We start from the raw sequence: 21618 nt of genomic DNA, 5'->3' as shown, positions 1-21618 counted from the left end.
GATTATCAGTTCAACAACGATTCATTATTTACAATGATATGGTGAATATAGCAAAATCCGGTGAAGACCAAGTGTAGGCTAAAATCTATTATTGAGCCACTATTTAATCCGATTGAATCCAAACCGGAAGATAACCTACTGTTCAGAAGTTTGAAACATTTTGTCTTGGCGAGACAAATGAAACTTACGAAATATTTTGCTTAAATAAACAGGACCAAGAGTCTGACAATGTGGATACATATGTCACTGTGCTAAGCCCTCTAGCAAAATCTTGGAACAGTGGTACCCTAGAAAACAGTCTTATTCGTGATTGAATAGTTCTTGAAATAAGAGACAATCACCTGCCGTTAATATTTTAGTTCTGTTTTCTTAATTAACTGTGGAGAGGGTTAGGGCGAGGGGGCCTATCTTTTTAAGTTGAAACGTCAGTCATATTTTTCTCATATATCAACATCTAACTTTGAAAAATTAATGTTTTTTTTCAAATACAAATTGTGTGAAATACAATTACTGTTTATTACTGATCTGGGTTGTGATTGCGATCGATTAAAGGCTCAATACCACTCTTGTTGTAACTGAATAATATGTCCCAATCTTTATTCTGGTCAACAAATTGTACTATTATACAATATTCCAATTAATTGATGATACAAATTTCATCTTAACACACCTAATTTAAAAAATTGGAAAAATTCAACTAAATGATTTGAAAAGCCTGACGTAAAAATATTTTTGAACCCTCTGGACAAGTAAAATAGGATTTAATGGATAATTTACACAACAGGAAGGACACTAACACATCTAGTACTTAGAATAAGGCTATTTTTTATTTTCTGGAGCTGTCAACCCAGCAAGAGTGTTATTGTCCCTATAATGATGCGTCAACCCCCTTGATTGAACTCCAAACTTAGAAATATGCCAAGCTAATCGCTAGATCAGATGGAACATTGTTGAAATAAAAGATTAAATAGAAGAAGAAAACATACCTTAAAAATGAAATTAAAACGTGTACCGATGTTACGTTTCAAGTTTGGATGCGTCTGCAGGAGGAGATGGACGAGGAGTTGTTCTTTGTTGTCTTATCTGATCTCTTCTCTGGTTAATCAAGTCTAGTTGTCTTTTTTTCTCCAGACGTAGTTTTTCTTGAGCATCTTTCAGATCATTCAGCAGTTGTTCCGACTCCATAAAATGTGGCTGAAATAAAACATATTTCATTAATGAGAAATCATTTCTATACCATTGTATATCATAATCCATCGTACCTCGGGTTTTTGTGTCCGACAGTCCAATACCATGCTGCAAAAATATAAAGATGAAATGGGGTTTACGTCCTACCTTTCTGCACCAACCGGGCTACTGAAGATGCGCCTACGCCATGCAATGTGCTGTAAGGGACATTTTGTCCTGTCAGCGGTGTTCCGGCATACTATTTTTCGAATTCCAACTATCATTCTCGCAAGAATAGTTTAAAAAAAAAAAAATAGATAATGCAAAATGAACATATTAAAAATGTCATTCAAATTACTTTATTCTGAGGGCCTGACAAGGACAGCTGTCTTGTCGTTCTGATGGGACGAAAGCCGAGATCCCGTGTACATATTGACGTGCACGTAAAAGATCCTTTGACAGTTGGAATTCGATACAAGAGTAGGCCGTAGCGCCCCTATATGGCGTATGCCCGTCTTCATTAGCCCAGTCGGAGCAGAACAGTAGGACGTTAAACCCCATTTCATTTCATTTACGCCATGTTTAATTAATTTCTGGCAATCGCCTGTCAATATCTTAACGACAGACCATTTGTATTGGCGAATATCGAATCCAAAATGGTATCTAACTTATGTGTTTTGTGTCAATTACTGAATATTCCTTTTAATCTATACTTTTGCTGAAGTTAAGTAAAGAAACTTTTGCTTGGCCTCCTGCCAACAGATCGTTTATCGTTAACCTACAGAAAGTCCATAATTATTCACGGCAAGCTCCATTCCATACAAATGTACACGTTTTAATAATATATAATACTCTGTCTAGGAGTATACTCGTGGGTTCCAGGCTATGTAAAAAATGGAATCATAAGTCAATTTAATGTCAAATGTATTTTTACTTTTGGGAATCGTATTTTAATATCATTTCTTGGATGTCTAAAGGCCATTATCTGATTTTTAAATCCCAATAAAAATGTTTTAAGGTTTTATTTTTCGCGGTATAAGCTAAAATGAGAGCGAGAGAGAGAGAGAGAGAGAGAGAGAGAGAGAGAGAGAGAGAGAGAAATGGTGTTTAACGTCCACTCGACACAAACTATGTCATTTCGGGACTAACACATGGTTCAATTTTATTTCAATAGTAAGGTCTTTGGCAGTGGAAGGAAACGGGAGGACCCGGAGAGAACCCATGAGGTTGGACAGGCGACCCTACTCCTTGTCACATACAACCGGGGAATCGAAACCACGCCAATTGACTCAATGACAGACGTTATGATACAACGCGCACGCGCTAACCATTCGGCCATCCAAATTCCCATAAGCTGAAACGACCAGATTAGTTTTCTGTTGTTTTTCCGAAATGATACGAATCAAATGATAAACCATCTCAATGATACAAATCAACCACGAACAAGTAAAGACGTAAATCACCGTCGCCCTGTTATTTTTGAAATACACGGATGAACACGAATAGGGATGAAAGGAAAGTTGTCAAAGAAATCAATATGGCGAAATCCGCAGACGACTAAAACGGATAGTTCTGATGGAGCTTGGTTTCACTTTTTTGCGCTTCACTTGTTTTGTATGAAGTTGTTTTATTATGTAGATCGAAGCTGATACAAGTAAACCCATAATCAATACGCTAACTTAGCATCATCCCTCGGGGTCATTTTATCATATCTTCCGTCAACAGTCCTATTTTTTAATCGACCGTTTCACAAAAGAGCAATATTTCGGGTTTAAAGGTCAAATTATGATATTTTTCGTCCCAGTGTGATTAAAACACAGATCCTATTTCGTTTCAATTTTGATAATTCAAAATTTCGCTTTACTTGTCTTTACTACACTAAGGAGTACATCGAAAGTGTAAAAAAGCGAAACGAAACGAAACGAAATATTGATCTGTATTTTAATCAGATTGTTTTCGTTCAAACCCATAAAGAGCAATATTTCGGGTTTTATAAAGGTTCCTGGCGATGTCCACCTAAAATGTCTTTGGATTGAATTGGACAGTGAACGTTAAAGAGGAGAAGATTCAATTAGATGAAAGTTGGCGAGGCATTAGCCAATAAATAGGCAGATTCTTTAACCAAATTTTAAGGTTAAACAGAATAGTTTTTACTTTTCACGCTCTAAATCCTGGGATCCCAATCTCATGGTCTCGACGGGGTCGCGCAGCACTTTTTGTGGCCTATGGCGGACTACTTTAAAACTTTTGAAAAAATGCTATGTTTTCATGAAAAACATATAAATCCCTGATCTATACACCTAGAGCCACATTGCCAACCGTCTTTCCTGTTTCACGCTCACGAATGGTTTCCCCAGTCCCTCATTACAACATTTTGATCTGTAAATAATGACAATGTTTCATAATAGAGGGTGAAGTTGTACTTGGAAGGGTTGCAATCAGATGATGGCTTATTGAAAGGGGTATATAGCAACCAACCTAAGGTTGGGAACCCCTGCTCTAAATTATTAAAGACAATGAAACTTGGACGAAACTCTGCAAAGAACTAAAGTCTGTAGGGTGTGTCTGTACCGACGGACAATAGCGACGACAATATACGACGGACGAACCACTCTTACCGATAATTAAAACTAGGGATAATTGAAAAAATATCTCTAACATAATCCAATAATTTTCTTTCAATGTCATAACCAAATGATTAAAAATATAAATCAATAGTTAGTTTGTAAGAATAATTATATACTGACATGAAAAGCAATCATCGCTGATTTGAAATCCGTACATTAAAGGAGCTAAGTGTCTAACTCAATATTTTCCATAATATTTGAAATTAAAAACAAAAATTAGAATTCAATATTGGTCCATTTAAATCCACATTGGTGTTGTTATGTTGTCGTGAAAATGTGGGATACTAATATCCAATATTTAAGACCGTTTTAAAATGGTACACGACTCGTGTACCATATCGCTTCGGGCGCAATATCAACGAACAAAGAAAAACATATGCTAAATTCCAATGTAAAAGTAAATTGTAATGGCTGATTCACAAATGAAAAAATAATAATAAAAAAGTTTAGAACGGATTACAATTGATTAGAAATTACAATTGTTTTTTTTTTTTAAATTGAATATAAATCACTTTATATACACTCATATTACATATTCTGAAATGAATATTTTAAAATTTGGGTTCTAACAAAGCAGAGATTATGCGGCGTCCCCATTACCATGATGCCTTAAGTACGTGCTTATTTAACTTAATGGTTAAACCAGCACTGGACCTTCATTTCACACTGGTGTGGTTGGTCCACTATATGAAGATTTAATCACTTCCTTATCAATTCTTTTCAGAGTTTAATTATATCTACTATGATTGGTTAAAACCATTCTTCCGCGAGCGAAAACGTCTGTTCATTGGCTAGATGGAAGATCAGGTCGGGCCAATCGAACAAAATCTTATTAAAGACATTGTTGGATCTTATTGCAGTGTAAATGTAAAAAAAATAATAAGGCAAAACATGAGTCGGAAACGAAAACGAAAATGAAAGTAAGTTATAATTTACACTGTAATTAGATTGTGAAACAAAAATATCGAAGTAAATATTGATAAAAAAAAAATAAAAAAAAAATGACTGCAAAATCAATATCAAATTTCGACTAAGATGTCCAAGCTTTGAATTCCATCGCGGGCCAAACAGATTTAAAATCCTAGTAAAGTCCCCACCTCAAAGGGTGCTATTGGAATATCAGTGGATATAATATCCTCACAGAACTTTTAAGGATATAAATCCTGTGGTCTGAGTCGCGATCCTTAAAACATAACCATCGATTGGAGAACATGTCTAAATTGAAGGAAATACACATATTGTTTTTGTTATTTTTACCAAAAACCTTATATTTGTCACGTTACTTCCGATGATGCCTGTTCGAATATTTACGCATTTTAATATAGCAAGTCATATGTATACATGTAGACATTCCAATTATTAAGTTCTTAAATATATTCTGGACGTATTAGGCAATTTGAATCTATAATTCGAAAGCTTCAGACAAAAATTAATCTGGATGAACGAACAGATGACCCAATTTAGCTCGATGAAATGTACCTTTAATCTCCTTATTAAATTCTTTTATCTACAACAAATCCTTATACGGCAATTAGTAATTGAACATATAATATAAAAACACAAATTTATATGGAAAACAATGACTCATTTTATTTCACACTACGTTTCAACAAGTTCCTCTTGTCGTTATTACTTACTTGAGAACGACAAGAGGAACTTGTTGAGACGTAGTGTGAAATAAAATCAGTGATTGTTTTCCATATAAATCTGTGTTTTTATATTATATTTTATATTATCTACAACAGTTGCTATATATAAGCCCAGATGCAAATCAGACTGGATGATCGAATATATGGCCTAATTTAGCTCGATGAAATGTACCATTAATTTCCTCATTTTGTTAAAAAAATTTTTTATCTACAACCATTGGCATTATAAGCCCAGATACAAATTAGTCCAGATGATCGACTATATGACCTAATTTTGCTCGATGAAATGTACCTTTAATTTCTATTTATTTTTGTTGATTTCATCTAACGCCGTTGCTGTATATATATATTGATATAAGGTATTTATATTGTAGAGTTATTTTATCATGTTTTTAGTGAGGGGTTTAGGTCCAGATCAATAATTTCTGGTTTATTCCCAGTTCAGTATTAACTATTTACTAAATTAAATATATTGTTTATCTTCTAAACACCAGACATTACCGCAATTCATCTAATTGAAGTTGACATAACAGTGACATTTAACTGATTTAACTGAATGATGGTCATAGTTGCCAGTGACACATTTTAGAAATTGGGGGGGGGGGGCGGCAAATTTTTTTAAAAATAATAAATATTATTTTTCGGAGTGGATATGTCAACATATCTGAGAGAGAAGTGGAGTTTAACGTCCACTCGACGCGAACTAGGTCATTTCGGAACTATAAATCGTATTAATCAAGAAAGCTTAAAGGACCTATGTCCGTAACTCAAAATCCTCCAAAATCTTCGACATCGAAAACACGAATTATTGGTCAATTTAAATCAACATTGATGATGTAAACTTACCGGGAAAAGATGAGCTTCTGATATCCGATATTTAAGATAAAATAATTTTTTTAACATTGGTACACGAATCGTGTACCATAATGCGCTTCAGCCCCAGTTGTATTGAGAGACTCGAGGGACGAGGCTAGACACATTGCACAAAATCAAATGGAGTTATGTAGACTAGAATAACTAGACGCTTGAAATTTGCACTCGCTTGAGACTGCTGACTTATTTTGCCGAACATAACTGATTTGACATTGGAGTAAAAACGGAAACCATTGAATGTAAATCAGTTTATATACATTCATATTACAGTATTATATGCGTTGAGACACACTTTTGTGAATTTCTAGGTCCCAAATGTTAGCGACTTAGCTCCTTTAACGATGCAATATCTAAGAGTTAAATCTGCCTGTTAAAGGTGTAACGATAAAATGGATTATTGTCAATAGCCTCGGTTGTCAAGTACAAGTTGCTACGATAATAAACGATCAAGGCTACATCTTCAAACAGTCATAACTTCGCCCATTTGAATGAAATTTATTATTCAGCCTCCCCCCCCTGCAAAAAGTTTCGCCCTCCCCTGTGAAAGAATTATCGACCATAAAAACAATAGATATACATTATCCGTCAATTTTACAGCACCCCTGAGAACACTTCCCGCCCCCCCTCCCTCGTTTGCTCTGAGCTAGTTACGGCCTTGCAGGGCCCAGGTTCCATTTACCCAAGCGTGGGGCGGGGAGCTCTCTAGATGTGGCAATCGAGACTCTTCGATATTCGATATATATGTATTAGATCATTCTGGTCGTCTTCATTAGCCTGGTCTAGAAGTGACGTTAAACCCCATTTCATTTCATTTCATTTCATAGATCCTTACGGATTATTGCATAACTTAGTTGCCGTGGTATTTTAATTGATGAAATTATAACAACAACTTTCACTGATATTTTTCAAACGATTCTTAATATTTACATTATATCCCATATGATAATAAAATGAAAAGGTTTCGATAATATCTTTCATTTCTAGTTCATGTACTACAAAAGAACTGTCGAAGGGTTATGAGCAATTAACGAAGCTACACACCAAGCAATCAAATTTATAAATGTGGGCGTATAAAATATCAAAATTAATTAATCAACAATCAATCAAACATCAGAAGAATTCTGTCTGTCTATTTTTTCTAAGAAAAAAAAAACGGGACTTTTCACTGAAAAAAAGGAGCTTACGTCAGTGGCATGGATTAATTGGCTTTCTTTTTTTCTTTTTTTATTATTTTGCTCGCGGAAATGTACGGAAGGTCAAATGGAACATCTAAGAGTCATATTATGTCAACCAAAAACAATACTGATGAATAGAACTGAAGGAGTAACAAATGAAATGGGGTTAAAGTACTCTTTTTCTGCACCAACAGGGCTACTGAAGACGGGAAGAGTTAGACAATCTGGTAATGAATTGGGTTTCGGTGATACAGTCCGTTACATAGACGTAGGTGCTAATAATCAAAACCGCTTTGAATCCCCGCAAACCCCGTGAACTACTTCCGCCGTGCCTCGTTCTTATTCTTCAGATAGTGTATCCCTCATCCCCTACCCATAAATCTACCGTCGTGAATGACAATTTTTACTTGGGATGATTATCTATCACATTACGATATCATGCTTACGTACGGGGAGGAAACCTGAGGACCCCGAGAAAACCCATTAATATTGAACAGGTGACCATACTCCTTGTCACATACAAGCGGGGAATCGAAACCACGCCACTTGACTCAATGACAGACCTTGTGATTTCAAACGCACGCGTTAAACTATTCGACCATCTATAATATTTATGAAGTTCAGCATGACTGACGTGACTGGCATTGATATTGTTACTTCAGAATAAAATATATTCTAAGATCGCATGTTTCAATTTCTGTGTTTATTCTCAATGTTGGTGACAACGGAAATTTATCTCTGACGACACACAAAGGGAGCTCGGGGCTGTAAGATGGAAATCTTTAGACAGTATAAAATATTGTCATAAAATAAATCGCTCCATATTAAATGATTAAACCATGATTGGGTATTATTATATATGGAACTAGTCACGAAACACAACTCACTAATAGACACAGGCACGGATCCGGGGGCGGGGGGGGGGGGGGGCGTACCCGTCGCACCCCCCCCCCCACACACACACTATTTTTTGCGGTGGCAAACAATTTTTGCCCGATATATTATCGCGGGAAAGGAGAACAAAAATGATCACCCCTCAGCTGGTAGGTACCGAAACTCATGTTGCTAAGCAAATTAACAGTCTGTTTAGGTTGAAAATCGTAATTTACTCCGAAACAAGCTGGTACGTGACTTAGTTGATTGCCCTTCACTACCAAGTGGGGGCAGCACACCCCCGCTTTCTGAAAATCCTGGATCCGCCCCTGAGACATTCATCTCTCAATAACATCACCACACAATCGGTCCTGATTCACTGTATCTCAAACCAGAATGACATGACGGGAAAGTTATTTTGATCACAACGCCCACCACGTTACCAAGAAAAATAATTAAAAAAAACTCTCCTGATGTAATTAAGTCTATATAAAAATAACTTTTGTGTAATTTGGTTATATATTTGGAAACCATTGCACGTATACGTTTAACAGAGAGGGTTTCTGTGAATCGATACGAATTTGATTGATGGCCAAATCAGTTCGATAACATCCATTATCATAAACCACATCTTTCGCACTGGAAAAATTAACATGATGATTTATAAAAGGATCACACCAGACTGGATATGTTTGTTTTCTTTCTCTAAAATCTGGTTATCCCCAAGCTTGAACGAAAATGTTAGAATTTATGTTACCACGGACATTTTGGGGGATTTTTCATTCTCAGATGGGGGGCTGGTTATCTTTCTTTTCCTTCTCTAAAATCTGGTTTAACGTCCACTCGACACAAACTAGGTCATTTCGGGACTAACATATGGTTTAATTTTATTTACATAATTCGCTTGCGCGTAGGGGTCTTTAGCAGTGGGAGGGAACCAGAGGACCCGGAGAAAACCCATGAGGTTGGACAGGCGATCCTACTCCTTGTCACGTACAACCGGGGATTCGAAACCACGCTATACCCAAGTTTGAATGAATATGTTAGACTTTATGGTTTGTGTTACCACGAACATTTTGTGGATTTTTTCATTCTCAGATGGGGGGGGGGGGCTCCCTTTTAAGCCTCCTATTGAAGGTGATGAAGACGGGGAAACGCCTTATAGTGCGGGACCATGGTCTCGTTACCTTATCACCAATAGCTTTTTTTAAAAAAAAAAAATACAATTAATTGTTATCACCAGTAGTAAACGAGAAAATTTCCCGCATATTTGATTCTCAGATCACCTTATAGCGCGGAACCTGCGCGGGACTACCTTATAGCACGGGGCAGTTGCCTCATTTTCCGCATTTTTAATTCTCAGATCGCGGGACCACTGTATAGCGCGGGACCACCTTATAGCACGGAACCCCAAGCGCGGGACCTCCTTTTTTTTTACCATGGGGACATTGCCTCATTTACCACATTTTTAATTCTTAGATCGCCGGACCATCGTATAGCGCGAAGCCACCTTATAGCACGGGCCATTGTCTCATGGCCATGTTGACTACTCATCAATACTTTTTTTATTGTTCGTATATTTCTTTTGTTGTCCTGTTTATTCCCCTGATACTGTCAGAGACAAAACAGGTTGAGCAACTCAATCAATATGTTGAAAACAGAGGAAGCCTAATGACCGTTCCACGCTAATTCTTCTATTACTAACTTATTGTTAGTTGATTGTTTTAAATATATTACCATCAGATACTGCCATACAGATACTGCCATTTATAGTCACAACCAAATAAAGTGATTATTAGTCAGGCTATTTTCAGACATATCTTTATCGCCCATCATTAATGTACGTAATGAAACATTTATAGAAAATTGTTGGCACTTTCAGACTCGATGACTAGAAATGAGCCATTTACAGACAAGAAGGAGCGTGTCCCGTTCGTTCGTTTCTGAGGTTTTGCGTCCACTTCTACCAAGTAAAATGTCGCGGACAGGTTAAATTATTTGAACAATCAAAAAAAAAAAAAAAAAAAAAAAAAAAAAAAATACCGGAAATTATGAAAATGGTCTGAAGAGTAACATAATTTGCCCCTCTTCAAATGCAAGTTGTTTTATTTTAAAAGAAAACTGTCAAAAAGTGTCAAGATTTATTTCTAATGTCAGCTGAATGTAATTATCACAAGACAACATCAATCTCACTGATGCGTCCAGTGAAAAAGCGGCATCAATTGAACCGAGAAGCTTCATTGAACGACACCCATCAAAATTCTGTAGCTGTGAGACCAAGACCAGCCAAGACAATAGGTAATTTATAGGACGTACCTTACTGGATCACAGTGGGCAATAACATGCATTCTATATTTAACTGAGGCCAACATCACAGAATCGAACCCCTTACCCTCTGACTTACCACACTTAGACAAGTAAACATGTCATGATTGTGACAATCTGGCTAAAACACAGATCCTATTTCCTTTCGTTTTTATAGGTCAAGATTTCGTTTTACTTGTCTTTACTACACTTGGATCTGGAAGAGTTGTTATTTAACTCGTGTTCTGAATGGTGTCGGGGATAAGCCAATGAAACGGTCTGTTACGGCGAGCTTTAGGCGTGTTTTGCATGGAACTGTGGGTAATCCACTAGTGACATCAATGCTGATTGGTTAATAAAATGTCTGACATCATAGGGTAATAAGTCGGTCTTTTGACCAATGACCTAACGCTATAACTTCATGTAGTGTAGGCCATCGAAAGTATAAAAAAACGAAACGAAATATAGATCTGTATTTTAATCAGATTGTGATTGTGTTGGGGTATTCCGGATTCACGGAAAATGAATTCACCCTGTTTTGCAATAATGTTGGTCACATCTGCTTATAGTATAGAAAGTGACGTCACCCTACCTCCCCCCCCCCCTCTATTTTCTTTTTTATAGATTATACATTACCATTCAGTGTAATCATTGGCATCATTGTCACAAGCATTGACTATCCAAATACTAGTACTGTAAGTTAAAATCTATTTTTCACGATTGACAATCAAGTGCTGATTTATAAGTTCCAATAGACTTTTAAAGATGGAAGCGTGCACCACTGAAGTTGTTAGTATTCCGACGAGTATATCAATGTATCTCCTCGATTCACTGGCTTCGTCATATATAACACGAGATTGTTAATGACAATAACATGTTTAATATATAAATAGTATATTTAGTTTCTGATACAATATGGTTATTTTGATAACGTCTGGTATGATTATATGACCGGAAGTACGTCTGGTATGATTGTATGACCGGAAGTGCATCTGGTAAGCAAATTAACTGATCACAGACACCCTCTCCATGTTAGTCGGTTATTTTTACTGCCATACATAGACTATTAAACAAGGCGTCACACGAGAGGGCCCTTAATAAAACGGGAAGTATGCCTGGTGATGCTGATTGGTCAAAAGCGACAAACAATCAGACATAGCCCTAACCCATACCCAAATCCTAACCAACAATCTCGTCAACAATCACGTGCCCTAATCTTATTTACATCTCAGCGACCTTGACGAAATCTGAAGGTGGCCTTAAGAAATAGTTCTAGCCGCATATTGGAAAGTATCATATTATACTGCATACGGTGGATCAGATAAAAGTAATTCTTTAAAAAATACCAATTTTTAGTTTTCAAGTCGGACCCTACTATAAATGAAACGAAAATGGGGTATATAGCCCTAAAGCCCTAATGTTTTGCATCAACCGAGCTAATGAAGACATGGTCCTCAATATCAGCTTATTGATAATCGACCCACCACATATAATACTTACCGATTTCTCATCGAAATCCAGATGAACAGGAGTTCCTGGTAGATTAGACGGAGTCCCTGGTGGCAGATCAGCGTTCTCTAAATTAGCCGAGATTGACTGGATCCTAGAACTGGTTAAACTGCTATTATCATCGGGCGACTGAAAGATACTTCTATACGGTTCTTCACCTTTCTGCTGGTTATCGTTAAACCCGGATTCATTCTGAGAAAACCGTGGTGTCTTCAACTCATCCAGATTATTAAAATTAGTGGCGACTCTCTTCACAAACTCTGTCGCCTTCTGGTGCTTTGTCGCGTTTCGTATAGAAACGTGTCTCTTTTTATCCGAGGGGATCTTTGTTCTAGATTGAGCATGCGCGTAATACATTGTGAAATTATTCACTACGATGGGTACAGTAAATGCCACAGTTAATACACCGCATAACACACACAGAGAACCAATTAGGTACCCCCCTTCGCTTTCCGGGACCTTGTCTCCGTATCCCACGGTTGTCATGGTTACCAGCGCCCACCAGAATCCGATAGGGATGCTGTTAAAGTTGCTGTTTTCAACGTAAAATATTATACTAGCGAAAATTAGCACACCCGTGAAGAGGAATATTACCATAAGAAGAAGTTCCTTGGTGCTGACTTTTATTGTGTATACTAAGATTTTGAAAGCAGTGTAGTGTTTCATTAGTTTGAAGATTCTTAGAACTCGAATAATTCTCAGAGCTAAAACAGATTTTAAAATCTGACTCGCTGAATCAGCCGGGTTGATGGTTTTTAAAATGATGGAAACAAAATGAGGCAATAAACACAATATGTCGATAATGTTCAACGGTTTCTTTAAAAACTGTACTTTTTGCGGAGCGAAGAAAAATCGTGTGATATATTCAAAAGTAAAGAAAGCCGCACACAGGTAATCCAAGTACGTCATTGCGTCGTGCGGCTCCGTTTGCGACAACGTCAGTTCATTACTTACTTTCATTCTACAGCAACACGTGTGCTCACCTTTATAGGTGTATGACGGTGCCAATACTGTTCCGTTCGGCACCGTTACACCATCCAGAGGAACACGGAACAGCGCATGCGTTTCTAAACAAAAAACACCAATTGATAAGAGAACAAAAAACATGGACAGCAAGGCGTAGGCCTGAAAAACAGATTTAATATAATGAAAGATTATCGAACAATGAATTGAATACAGTTTTTAGCTGAAGAGGCTTTCGCCTTTATTGAGATATCACCTTGAAAAAGCCTTAGGGTTTTACTTGACGCTTTAAGGCGCATTTACACGGCCCTGCTAAGCACTGACAGGAACTGACAAAACGTGACCAACAAGAACAGATACATTAGAGTTATACATATTCTACACGTCATATTTTACATATACTAAAAGTTAAACATATATTATGCAAGAGGTAAATCTGCCTATTCCAGGTCTTTCTCTAGGCCTGAAATGTTATCTAAATTATCAATAAGACATTTATATACATGAAAAGACCATAATCAACCCTCAATGTCATCTTATGTGTCTGATATTCATTGAATTTGAATCCGATCGGCTGTTTAACGCCCGTTGATGATTAACCTCAAGATTGGATAATCGAGACTTTGTTAATTAACGTGACAGCGGTAATAATGACAATCGAGGCTACAGTGATTTTAAAATAAGGTTTTTTCGGCTTATAGTGAAGCAATTGGACTGGAATTTTCAGCATATTCCCTTTAAATGAAATGCGACAGAACGCAAATGTAAAATGTAATGAGGGAAATGTAAAATGTAGACACGCCAAAAAACAGCCTTTTCCAATCAAACATTTGTCATTTGACGTTTTACATTTAACTTTGGCCTTAGAGGTCTTTTGACTTCATCATTACCGGTTTTAGAACATTGCACACTGTACTTTTTACATATAATCAATGGAAAATACATTTTAGCAGAGCATTTAATATTGGCAGCGATACCCTTCCAAATATGTAATCTTGCATACTGTATGTTTAAATGATTTTATTACAAACTGAGAAAATTATGGATAATTGAAATTTTGACCAAAGCGACGTAGTAACGACAAGGAGAAAATGCACTGAAGCTTACTCTGAATAAAGTGTTTAGTCAAAATTAATATTATGTATAATTTTGTAAACTGTTTATGAAATCGTTTAAAATTTGGATATGATATGTAAAATATCTTATCTTAAAGGCTCAATACCACTCTTGTTGTAAGTGAATATGTCCCAATCTTTATTCTGGTCAACAAATTGTACTATTTTACAATATTCCAATTAATTGATGATACAAATTTCATCTTAACACACCTAATTTAAAAAATTGGAAAAATTCAACTAAACGATTTGAAAAGCCTGACGTAAAGCTTTTCAAATGTGACTTGGATTTAAAAATATTTTTGAAACCTCTGGACAAGTAAAATAGGATTTAATGGATAATTTACACAACATGTAAGACACTAACACATCTAGTACTTAGAATAGGGCTATTTTTTATTTTCTGGAGCTGTCAAGCCAGCAAGAGTGTTATTGTCCTACCTGTTGTGTAAATTATCCATTAAATCCTATTTTACTTGTCCAGAGGGTTCGAAAATATTTTTAAATCGAAGTTTCATTTGAAAAGGTTTACGTTAGACGTTTCAAACCATTATGTTGGATTTTTCAAATTTTTTAAATAAAGTGTGTTAAGATGAAATTTGTATCGTCAATTAATTGGAATATTGTAAAATAGTACAATTTGTTGACCAGAATAAAGATTGGGACATATTATTCAGTTACAACAAGAGTGGTATTGGGCCTTTAACACAGGGAACAATTTTATAGATACATAATTACTGAGTTTAATTCTAAGCGACGTTTCGAAGAGGATAAAGACGATTTGCTTGATATCCTTGAGAAAAGACGCCCTTGTAGGTTCTTAGTAGGACCGTTTTTTGTCCAAATTTTAGTTATCAATAATTTTTTCAATTTTTTATGAAATCATTTAAATGTTGAATATGATGTTTATGCATATCTATAACATATTTTTCCTTGTCCTAGCGCTATTGACAAAACCCGTTCTGTATTTAATTTTTTCTGACTCAATTTTAAATCTTACAACTGATTCGTCAATATATAAGTTTAAGTCCTAACCCAAATTGTCAGTACATTTGAATATAAAGGTACACATTCTGATTAAGCCCCTGACCCCCTCCCCCTCCCCTTCTTACAGCCTGCACGTGCAAAGTTGCACAGCCAACAAACAAATCATGGAAATGATGGAACGTATAAAAATAAGGGGCCAATGACTTACCTTTGCTCCTCTGCTCGATGTTGGATCTTCCAGAAATATCCACATTTTACGTTTAAACTTGTTGAGATTTGAGGGTTTTTCATTCCAGGCATCGCTTGATTCAATTGTACTAGACATGAAATTATCATCTAAAGCCGCCAATGTTTCTTTATTGTCTTTAAATCGACTGTAATTACCCCAACAACATGGTTCAATATCCGATTCACTCAAACCCCAGAAATCTAACTCCTACAAGATAAGAAAATATTGAAAATTTAACCAAATTCAAAATTATTAATGACATTTGAGGGGTTCCATACGCACTATTTATTTACAGACAAGGATATTCTTTATATGACGAGAGAGGTTAAGCATATGACGATACACCAGGGCCAGTTTTTGGTTCATTTGACCAATTTCCCTAAATTGTCCCCCCGCACCATTTTTTTTATTCTTCATGGCATTTGAGGGGTTCCATGCGCACCATTTATTCAAAGAAGATGTATTTGACGAGAGAGGTTAAGCATACGATGCATTGTACACAACCCGCGCCACTACTTGTATGGACAGAAATTGGGGCCACATTACAGTTTGTGTTGGTTTTACAATTTATGGTTGAACAAATTTGTTATGTTTCACACTGCGGATGGAGACCCATGGTGGCTTACTCACTAATCAAGATAATGGTGTTGGCCTTAAAGCGTCTAGTCTATCGGATAGTACAAAAACTAAGTGTTAATCGTATAGCGCCGCTGTCAGGGAACAATTTCCCTCATTGCACACTGCTCAACTTCATTAGTGCAGAAAAGTAAACGTTAAATTCCACTTTAGGAGTCATGGTGGTTAAGTGAGTAAGACGGTGGCTCGCTAGCCTGGAGGTCGCTAGTTCGCTCCCTGTGTTGGTCGGGAAAGTTCATCGGTATTTCCCAGCGTGGTTTCCCCTTGTCAGTTGTCTAGTCGTTCGGATGGAACGAAAAACCGAGGCCTCGTGTACACTTTGGCTTGCACGTAAAAGGGACCTTGAGAGAATGCGATAGACGAGTAGGCCGTAACGCCGCTGTCCGGGCAAAATTTCCCTCACAACACACTGTATGGCGTATGCCCGACTTCATTAGCCCAGTCGGAGCATAACAGTAGGACGTTAAACCCCATTTCATTTCATTTTCTGTGATTTCTTTCGAGGTTGGAATAGATTTTGATGGTTAATTACTATGTCGCAGACACACAATCACGACCATGTAGAAATCAAGTTTCTTCACTTTGTGAAAATAATTCTATGCACATCTTCAGATTTTTGGTTCCTTTGTTTGTGTTTGATTTAATGGAGGATTGGTGAAGGTGGTTCGATTGTTTTTTCCGATAAAACAAAAATGGCAGAAACATGTTGAGGACGATCAATCATTAGTGAGTGAGTCTTGTCATCTATGATGTTCGACACACCATTGATTTATACATGCTGCATTCAACCTTGTATTTGATCCAGCAATGCTATATATATTGTGCTACTTATTTCGGAAATAAATCTCCGACGATGTTCGAAAGAGAGAAATGGGGTATAACGTCCACTCGACACAAACTAGGTCATTTTGGAACTAACATATGATTCAATTTTATTTCCATAATTTACTTGCGCGTAGGGGTCTTTAGCATTGGGAGGAAACCGGGGGACCCGGAGAAGACCCACGAATTGGACAGGCAACCCTAAGTACAAGAAGATTATCAAGTGTATGGAACCTTCTGGTTCAAAACTTGACGCGGGAATTGGGCACGTGACAAAATGAGAGAAAAAAGTAGGCCTACGGCTTTTTATTTTTCACCAGGGTAACGAGCCAACATTAATATCATCAACCTTGAATCCCAAGGCTGTAAAAATACCTGATTGATTCTTGCGTCTTTCAACAAACAGCCACAATCTGTGATGCGAGAAGACTTTAAATCGATGGAATAAACCATAAATATGGTATTAAAAATACCAACTTTCCTTTGTCTCCAGTTCAGATGCCCTTTTATTACGACACACAAAACAGTGAAGACACTTTTTTTTTCATTTTACAGAAAATAAATGTGTCAAAAACAGGGTCGGATCCAGGATTTTCAGAAGAGGGGGGGGGGCGTGCTGCCCCCACTTGTGAGTGCGAAGACCGGCGGCTCTCGGTGGGCGGACTAACGGGCAATCAACCAAGTCACCAACCGGCTCGTTTCGGAGTAAATTACGACGGGGATCACTACCATTTTTAAGTATTTTCCCGCGAGAAATATATCGGGCAAAACAATTGTTCGCCATCGCGAAAAAATGGGGGGAGGGGCGTGCGCCGAGTGTCCCCCCCCCCTCCTTGGATCCGCGCCTGAAAATACGTTTGTCTTGGATCAAAACATGTTGTATTTTCGTGATATTTTTCTGCTGGTATTTTCGCGAGCTGTCTTCCGTTATGCTGTCTGACGTATGCCAAAATCAATATGTCAGAAAAGTGCCATTCTTAGTTTCAACTATCAAATATGACAGGTTTTTATTTCTGTGGGCTCACGCCTGATCGACAAAACGATTAGACAGAATTTTTAATTAATGTCAGAACATGTTTTAAAAACCCACTAGTAAATATCGCAATTGTATCCAAACATCGATAAATTCAATAGCAATCCCTTTTTAATTTTTGTTTTATGTGGTGTTTGTTTAATTTAAAATCAATTAAGTTACCCTGGAGACCGATGTAATAAGAGATAATATTTACGTGCCCCGTTACAACACAATAAAAATAAAAACAAACTAGTCCTATATAATTACTTTATCTGATTTCTTCCCCTGAACGACTGGGTTTTATTGAAAAGAAAATGGTGGAAATCTCTATAGCAGACGTATAATTTCAATCAGATAATTTCTGTTTTTTTAAAATTGCGTTGTGGAGGGCGGGGGGGGGGGGGGGGACGATTTATTTGCATTAAAACATTAATTAAATTCAGTGACTGTCTACCAGTGGCCGGTTGTTCAAAGCACCGTTATCTTTTAACGACTCATTAAACCTACATTATGCAAGAGCTAAATATGCCATTGCAGGTCTTTCTTAATTATTAATTAGACATTAAAAAACTTATCCAGACTATAATCAACTTTCGATGGCATCGCTAGCCTGCGATATTTACTGGATTAGGATCCGATTTGCTGCTCAACTTTCATTCATGATCAAATCATGAAATGGATAATAGAGACAACGTTTTTCTTTTATCGTACCGACTTTAGTAATGATGATCGAGGCTAAGCCGAAAATTCAATCGCTAAATTCTCAGTTCAGAGTGAATTAATTTGACTGAAATTTTCAGCAAATTCCCTTTACATCATCTAGTTTTTAACTATTATAGTAAGAACTACCAGCTCTTTATCTAATCTCCCATAATGTATCTTAAAGGAGAGAAAGTCTGTTGCTGAAAGCCTCGTTAACTTTAACATGTCGTTAACATGACGTTATATTTAACGGAGGTGTTAGGCTCCGTTATCTGTTTAACGATGGCATTAATCTGCTGTCAGTCGACGTATACCCTTAGCAAAAGGCCATAGATCTATAGAACATTCTAGATGGTTGGGCGATAGGGCGGCTATTCCATTATTTATAGAAGTGTTAGTCCCGGAACACCTAGTCCTTTTCGGGTAGACATTAACACCCCCCCCCCCTCTCTCTCGCTCCATTGGGTGCAGAATAGTTTAACCTCAGTTCATTCTCCCCTCCCCTCTCTCCTCTGACCCTCTCCCCTTTCCTCCTCAGTTCATTCAATGATGTTATAATATTATCTAAAAGAATTACACCGCCTCTTTAATAAGAGGCAGGATAAAAAAAAGAGTTATTTATTGATTAAATGTAATAACAATCCCAACAACATGGTCATACATTGATCAAAACAATCACATGTGCAGCAACAATCTTATAAAATATTGATAAACTGTCATAGCTATGGCAACTTATATTTCTTTACCGGATTCGCTTTCTCTCTGACATAGTTTACAAGTAGTTTTGACATTATCAGATAATGTTTTGTGTCACCGCGTTTAGTTGCGTAATAGGTGGTAGTTACTAAAACTTTGAATCAGATAAATTATATATTCGCAAATTGTCACCGCAAATATATTATGATTCGGCAGATTCTGCCCCCGCCCCCCCTTCTTCAATAGAAGGCTTGATCTCGCATTAACTACGTACATCTTATCAAGGTGTTGTAAAACTCGCAGTCGTTGCTTCATGAACATGGCCTTCTCCAAAACGGGTGACAAGCAAATGTTCGTCAGTCATTCGTTGATCCATGACGTTTGGCCGCAATTTTTGAATTTTTGTAAAATCCGAATATTGATGAACTCGGGTTTAACATCTTGCCTTTCTGTACCAACCAGTTTAATGGAGACGAAAAACCGAGGTCCCGTACATATTGGCGTGCACGTTAAAGATACTTTGGCAGTTTAGATTCGTCCTCGAGTAGGCCGTAGCTCTACTGTCCAGGCATCATTTCCCTCACAACACACTGTATGGCGTAAGCCCGCGTTTTTATATGCCCAATCGGAGCAGAACAGTAGGACGTTAAACCCCATTTCATTTCTATACGATATGAAGTGCGCTTTGTGCGAACATTTTGTTCTGACACTATATTCATTGATTTCATCCAACCGCCAAGGTTTGTTTTCCGTGTACGCCATTAGGGACTGGTTTTTCTCCCATCGGAACGACGACACGGTCAAACCAACCTCGAGCGGAAATGGGAAAAGTTTGTTTATTATTTTCTGTCTGATTTAAAATTGCACCCCTTATTTGATGAAGTATGAAATTGTCAAATTCTTTGAACCTTATATTTTGATTTGTTTTGTTGGCTAACAGTGAGACTAAGTTGGAACATTTGCGTTGACTTCTTGAACATTGTTTTATTATCTTTGAATGTAAACGTGTGAGAGAGAGAGAGGGAGAGAGAGAGAGAGAAGGGAGAAATGGGGTTTAACGTCTACTCAACACAAACTAGGTCATTTCGGGACTAACATATGGTTTAATTTTATTTCAATAATTCGATTGCGCGTAGGGGTCTTTAGCAGTGGGAGGAAACCGGAGGACCCGGAGAAAACCCACGAGGTTGGACAGGCGACCCTACTCCTTGTCACGTACAACCGGGGATTCGAAACCACGCCAGTTGACTCAATGACAGGCCTTATGATACAGCGCGCACGTGCTAACCATTCGGCCACCCCCCCCCCCCCCCCGAATGTAAACGTATTAAGGTAGACAGATTATCAGCCTATTCATATAAAACCCAATTTGTTTCGTTTTGGGCTTCTTTTTACTTCATTAATTATTAAAAAAGAGCATGAACTGCAAAATTTAATTCAATATTTCGCTTTAGCAATCAAATTTTATGTTCACTTTTACATCTTTATTTTTAATAATCAGATGCGAGAATCTGTATTTATTTTGTGACGAAGCAAATCGAATTATTATTCTTTCACCAAACTATCGCATGATCAAGTCGATCGGTTTTATCTATTAGATATTCAGAAGTCATAAAATATAAAAAAGGATCCATTTGACAAAAGCATATTGTAAGACTAATCGATAAGACATTGACTGAAATATCTATCGTCCGATAATTCACCCCCCGTGATGATATCTAAGATAATAAATGTCCTCAAAACCCAGTAGGACATAACAAATAACAGTTTAAAAAATCGAAATTTACGAAACAATTTTCTAAATAGCGAAATACGAACAAGTGTTTTCAATATATACTTATTCAAATGTTTGCGTAATTTTAATAAACTGTTTTGATGTGTTGTTTAAGAACATATCTTCGATTCTGGATCTGTTTTTTTTTTCCTATCCTGCTATTACAAATCACTCTAAGCTTTGTATTAAAGAAATAGAAGAGATAAGAACTCCTAAAACAACCATTAAAAACATCGATCCGTTACAATTACAAGAGTTTTCAATTATAACTACGATTCTCCTTCCAATCAATTAATCCCTCGTATTGATTTACCTACAATCAGATATGATCCGTTCCGATCCTGATTTCTGAATGAATCTGGAATCAGGATATTAGGTAACCTTGTCGTATCTTAGGGTTATGGCTATTTGTATCATCAAAATATTAAATATCATGTCATCAGTTATTACAATAAATAAGATAAATAATTCCAAGGGGTTTAACGTCCTACTTTTATGCAGA

The 21618-nt window shown here is 36.9% G+C and overlaps 1 protein-coding gene across 2 annotated transcripts in view; it reads right to left on the bottom strand.

Moving 5' to 3' along the window:
- The window catches only part of LOC126819296 (potassium voltage-gated channel protein Shaw), a 46741-nt gene that overhangs the window by 8900 nt on the left and 16223 nt on the right, over positions 1-21618 (bottom strand). The window contains exons 2-4 of one of the 2 annotated variants that reach the window (XM_050547277.2): positions 15451-15678; positions 12169-13302; positions 987-1194 (exon numbers count right to left, since the gene is read on the bottom strand). In XM_050547277.2, coding sequence (XP_050403234.2) covers positions 1018-1194; positions 12169-13302; positions 15451-15678 — 1539 coding nt within the window. In that variant the 3' untranslated portion in view covers positions 987-1017. Of the gene's footprint in view, positions 1-986; positions 1195-12168; positions 13303-15450; positions 15737-21618 lie in introns of those variants that run through there. The other variant, XM_050547278.2, reaches the window with a different exon arrangement.

This window comes from Patella vulgata, chromosome 4, assembly GCF_932274485.2.
Source record: "Patella vulgata chromosome 4, xgPatVulg1.2, whole genome shotgun sequence".
Lineage (NCBI taxonomy): Eukaryota > Metazoa > Mollusca > Gastropoda > Patellidae > Patella > Patella vulgata.
This window is presented reverse-complemented; position numbering and strand designations above follow the sequence as displayed.